Raw genomic sequence first — 6,000 nt, forward strand, 5'->3', positions numbered from 1 at the left:
GGTATTTTCTGTTTCCTCTTCTTAGAATGTTCTCTCGTGAGATGTTTGCACAACTTTCTCTTTGATTTATATTTCTTCTTAGATGTCAGTGATATAGAGAATACCCTGACTACTCAATCTAAAATAAAATCAAGGTTTTTTTTGAGTTTCTAACACTTTCTGGAGTACTATCCATTTAGTGCTTTACATTGTTATTGTCTTTCTTGCCTATTCAAACATAAAAATTGTGATCACAGGACAACTGTTGTTCTCTACATTGTCCCCTACTATTTTGGAAAGAGGCTGGCATAGGAAGGTGTCTAATAAATATTTGTCAACTATATAAATGGATAATGTACCCTCACTTTTAGAGATTTCTAACTCAGAAAATTCATATCCACCTACCTATTGCTCTGCATTTCTATGAAACCTCATTTTTAATGACCTGATAAAAATCATAAGTGTTCCAAACTTTAACCTTCATTAAATTACTTCCTCCGCTGAAACTAATAAACACCTCTTGGTAAACATTATATGAAAATTTGGTATGTTTCATTAATTCAATATAAAATTATTCAGTTAAAACATATAAGTTGTTGGAGATTCAGATATGTAAGACATTACCCACTTTCCAGGAGCTGTCACTCAAAAGAAGGGGACAGACAAGTGAACTGTTAGTGTATAAAATACTGAGGTACTTCAGTTTACCTCCAGGCCTCTCTCTTTCCGTGTTGATGGCACTCTCACAAACACGGTGAATATTCCTAAAACCTGCTGGACTTTCTGTAAGGAGCTTAAGGAACTTAAAACTCCCTGAGCTCAGACAGAAATGAACCTGTTACAGCCCGCTTCTGTGCTGTTCCTTCGTGCCTCTGATTTGTAAACGAGACTTAGTAGGGCAAGCACCAACCCCACAAAGTGACACAATACAAGAAGGGCAAGGAGTCTCTGTATGCCCAGGGAAAGCGGCTTTATGACAGGAAGCAGAGTGACTATGGTGGGCAGACTAAGCCGATTTTCCAGAAAAAGGCTAAAACTACAAAGAAGACTGTGCTGAGGTTTGAATGTGTTGAACCCAACTGCAGATCTAAGAGAATGCTGGCTATTAAGAGATGCAAGCATTTTGAGCTGGGAGGAGATAAGAAGAGAAAGCACCAAGTGATCCAGTTCTGAGCTTCATATTTTGTTTTATTTTTTTATTTTTTTTTTAACATCTTTATTGGGGTATAATTACTTTACAATGGTGTGTTAGTTTCTGCTTTATAACAAAGTGAATCAGTTATACATATACACATGTTCCCACATCTCTTCCCTCTTGCGTCTCCCTCCCTCCCACCCTCCCCATCCCACCCCTCCAGGCCGTCACAGAGCACCGAGCCAATATCCCCGTGCCATGCGGCTGCTTCCCTCTAGCTATCTACCTTACTACGTTTGTTAGTGTGTACATGTCCATGACTCTCCCTCGCCCCGTCACAGCTCACCCTTCCCCCTCCCCATAACCTCAAGTCCGTTCTCTAGAAGGTCTGCGTCTTTATTCCTGCCTTACCCCTAGGTTCTTCATGACATTTTTTTTTTCTTAAATTCCATATATATGTGTTAGCATACTGTATTTGTCTTTTTCGTTCTGACTTACTTCACTGTGTATGACAGACTCTAGGTCTATCCACCTCATTACAAATAGCTCAATTTCGTTTCTTTTTATGGCTGAGTAATATTCCATTGTATATATGTGCCACATCTTCTTTATCCATTCATCCGATGATGGGCACTTAGGTTGTTTCCATCTCCGGGCTATTGTAAATAGAGCTGCGATGAACATTTTGGTACATGACTCTTTTTGAATTTCGGTTTTCTCAGGGTATATGCCCAGTAGTGGGATTGCTGGGTCATATGGTAGTTCTATTTGTAGTTTTTTAAGGAACCTCCATACTGTTCTCCATAGTGGCTGAACCAATTCACATTCCCACCAGCAGTGCAAGAGGGTTCCCTTTTCTCCACACCCTCTCCAGCATTTATTGTTTCTAGATTTATTGATGATGGCCATTCTGACTGGTGTGAGATGATATCTCATTGTAGTTTTGATTTGCATTTCTCTAATGATTAATGATGTTGAGCATTCTTTCATGTGTTTGTTGGCAGTCTGTATATCTTCTTTGGAGAAATGTCTATTAAGACAATAAAAATTTGAGATTGTTTCCTTCAAAAAAATTAAATAAAATACTGAGATAGAGGGTAACACATGGTTTCTGATGAACACATTAGGAGAGGCCCCTCATCTAGAATTGTAGGTCAAAATAGATCATCAGGGGAGATTGTGGCTGCATTGATTATGAAAGGGACTTCTCAAAATTGTTTTTATTCCAATACTATTTTGTAATTTCTCAAATTTTAGCCAACTAAGTTGCAGTTCTACTTTATAAGTTATTGCTAAAAATGTTAGATTGTATCAGGCAAAGATTGGCAGAAGAACTGGAAAACTTCCCCTGAACCAATACTAATTACAGATTGCTAATCACTGAATTTAAGTTCCTGACCAGTAGAATACCTACACAACCATATTATGTAAAACATATTCAGTGCTGATAATTTTTTAAAAAGTGACATTTGGAAGAGACGGAGCTGCTTTATTGGAGACAAGATGTATCATATTTGCTCTTTCTTGCTATCAACAAAGCCTATCATGTTGTCATAGAGAGAAATTTGTTTGACAATTATATGTTTTACTTGTGATTTTTTTTAAAAAAACAAAAGCATTTCCTAAGATGCATTAAATGAGGTCTTATAAGAAGTCTTATCTTCAAAATCTGAGAAATTTTAAAATACATGAAATATAAAAAATATGTTCAAAAACCACATGTTTTCAGCTTCAGTCACTATTTTCAGCTGAGTAAAAGTGAGAGGATAATAGTATAAATGAAAGAAAACAAATTCATAATAAAGATCCAAGGATATATTTCAATGTAGAAAACTTTAAGCTTCAGTTCTGGCATGAATAGTAATCACTTTCATTGAAGATAATGAAAAGGAAGAGTGTTGAATACTAAAATCTATAAATTATTCACAAGAGTAATGTGCTAGTGAAATAGAATGGGAAGGAGTATGGAGAAAAGACAGAAGCCTTTCTTATTCATGTAAAACTTAAATAGAATTTCTCCATTCAGGATAATATTGAAATAAGCCAGTATAAAAGGGTTTTGAAATTGTTCTAATTAATGAATAACTTAAAATAGTTAAGACACATTTCAAGTTTTGTTAGCCTCAAATATATGCTCTTATGTACTAAACTAATATTGGGAAGTTCCAGAACAAGATCTCTTTAATTTTACCTTATGTTGAGACTGAGAGAGAAAAGGGAAGTTCCGGAACAGGTTCTTTTTTTTTTTTTTTACCTTGTGTTGAGACTGAAAGAGAAAGATCTATCTATTTTATTTTAATCTAATGATAATTCCCCAAGATTGAAGGACACAGTCCTAACTAACCCACACAGTCTGTTTTGACTGGCAAGGGCTTAACTTTAAGAGATAATTTCTTTTCCTTGAGATTCCAAGAGATAATCAATTTTAACGGTTACAGTGCAAATCTGTGGTGGTAGGAATGGATTTTATGTCAGAATGTGGTTTTCCTTACCTTGACCTTGTAGCAGAGGAAAATAATTTTCCCTCCACCCTCTATATTACTGGCTGACACCCTCTGTGATAAAAGTCAAATTAACAAGAGAAAAACAAACAGATTTATTATCCATGTTTACCTCATGTATATATGGAAGATCCTCAAGGAAAATGAGCAAACTGTCTGAGATGGCCCAAACCTCTACCTTGAATACTAGCTTCATATAACTGACTAAAGAGAGGTGTGTATGAGGTGTGTGTGGTGTGTGTGTGTGTGTGTGTATGTGTGTGTGTGTGGTGTGGTGTGTGTGTGTGCGTATGTTGTGTGTGTGGTGTGTGTGTGTGTGTGTGGTATGTGTCTGTATGTGGAGTGTGTAGGTGGTATGTGTGTGTGTGTGTGTGTGTGTGGTATGTGTCTGTGTGGTGTGTGTGTGTGGTGTGTGTAGGTGGTATGTGTGTGTGTGGTGTGTGTGTGTGGTGTGTGGTGTGTGTGTGTGGTGTGTGTGTGTGGTGTGTGGTGTGTGTGTGTGGTGTGTGGTGTGTGTGTGTGTGGTGTGTGTGTGTGGTGTGTGGTGTATGTGGTGTGTGCGTGGTATCTGTGAGGTGTGTGTGTGGTATTTGTGTGTGGTGTGTGTGTGGTATGTGTGTGTGTGGTGTGTGTAGGTGGTATGTGTGTGTGTCTGGTGTGTGTGTGGCTGTGTGGTATGTGTGTGGTGTGTGTGGTATGTGTCTGTGTGGTGTGTCTGTGGTGTGTGTGTTGTGTATGTGTTGTGTGTGGTGCATGTTTGTGTGTGTATGGTATGTGTCTATGTGGTGTGTGTGTAGGTGGTATGTGTTTGTGTTGTGTGTGTGTTGTGTGTGGTGCATGTATGTGTGTGTGTGTGGTGTCTGTGGTGTGTGTGTGGTATCTGAGAGGTGAGTGAGTGGTGTGGTGTGTGTGTGTTTGTGTGATGTTTGTGTGGTGTCTGTGTGGTGTTTGTGTGTAGGTGGTATGTGTGTGGTATGTGTGTGTGTAGTGTGTGTGGTGTGTGTAGGTGGTATGTGTGTGTGGTGTGTGTGTGGTGTGTGTAGGTGGTATGTGTGTGTGGTGTGTGTGTGGTGTGTGTGTGGTGTGTGTGTGGTATGTGTGTGTGTGGTGTGTGTGTGTAGGTGATATGTATGTGGTGTGTTTGTGTGTGGTATGTGTCTGTGTGTTGTGTGTAGGTGGTATCTGTGTGTGGTGTGTGTGTGTGTGTGCAGTGTCTGTGTGTGTGGTGTGTTGTGTGTGTATGGTGTTAGTGTGGTGTGTGTGTGTGGTGTCTGTGTGTATGGTGTGTGTGTGTGGTGTGTGTGTGGTGTGTGTAGGTGTGTGGTGTGTGATGTGTGTGTGTGTGGTATCTGTGTGTGTGGTGTGTTTGTGGTATCTGTGTGGTGTGTGTGTGTGGTGTGTGTGTGGTGTGTGTGTTGTGTGTGTGTGTGTAAGTGGTATGTGTGTGTGTGGTGTGTGTGTGTGTGGTGTCTGTATGTGTGGTGTGTGTGTTGTACGTGTGGTGTGTGTGTGTGGTGTGTGTGTGTGGTGTGTGTGTGGTGCGTGTGTGGTGTGTGGTATGGTGTGTGTGTGTGTGTGTGTGGTGTGTGTGTTTGGGTGTGGGGGGACAATTCACAGGAAGATGAGAAGAGGAAAAGTTTGATAAACAAATGTTGTCCTGCTGTGAAGGTAAGTCTCTCAGGAAAAAAAATATTATCTCTGGTGATACCTCTCTTCCTGGAACAGGCCCCCTTTCTAATGTAAATTTTCTTTGTAAGAGTAGATTTCTCTCAAAAAAGGTAAATTTTACTCTGTTTTTAGAGCTTCTCCTGAATCTGCAGTTTTTCAAAATAATCTTTATGGCAAGGAGGTATATTTTGGGGTGGCATATTCTGCTTCCCTTTAACCTTTACTTCTACTTCATTCCCCTCTTTCTTCTTTTGAAAATTTTGCTCTTAAGCCTCCATTACTTCTAACGTCCCATAACATAGCCAATTACAACCTGAGGTCTGAACCTCCATAACAGTCCCTTTACAAGTGGGGACAAAGTGTATGTGTGGTAACAAGGGTTTACTGGCCAGCACCAAGTTTATATTCTTTAAAAAACAAGGCTTTTCACCTAAATTGCAGATTTCCATTTTCCCTTGAATAATTAAATAATTTGGGAATCATTGTCTAAGTTGTACATTTGTTATACATTTTAACTGTTGTAAAAAAAAAAAAAGCGACTGTTTTGTAAGCAGATAGGGTAGGGAGTCCAGGGAGAAAGAGAACAATGCATGGCTTTCTTCACACAAGAGAAGTCATTTTGGGGCTTCCCTGGGGGCTCAGTGGTTAAGAATCCACCTGCCAATTTAGGGAACACAGGTTCAAGTGCTGGTCTGGGGAGATCCCACATGCCACGGA

The 6,000-nt window shown here is 39.5% G+C and overlaps 1 protein-coding gene across 1 annotated transcript in view; it reads left to right on the plus strand.

Moving 5' to 3' along the window:
• LOC132437188 (large ribosomal subunit protein eL42-like) overlaps positions 1-1,152 on the plus strand; it is a 44,870-nt gene extending 43,718 nt beyond the window's left edge. Inside the window, exons 3-4 of the mRNA XM_060030455.1 lie at positions 694-774; positions 876-1,152. Of these exons, the coding sequence (XP_059886438.1) occupies positions 694-774; positions 876-1,152 (358 nt within the window). The remainder of the gene's footprint in view (positions 1-693; positions 775-875) is intronic.
• The last annotated feature ends 4,848 nt before the right edge of the window (positions 1,153-6,000 follow it).

Source organism: Delphinus delphis, chromosome 14 (assembly GCF_949987515.2).
Source record: "Delphinus delphis chromosome 14, mDelDel1.2, whole genome shotgun sequence".
NCBI lineage: Eukaryota > Metazoa > Chordata > Mammalia > Artiodactyla > Delphinidae > Delphinus > Delphinus delphis.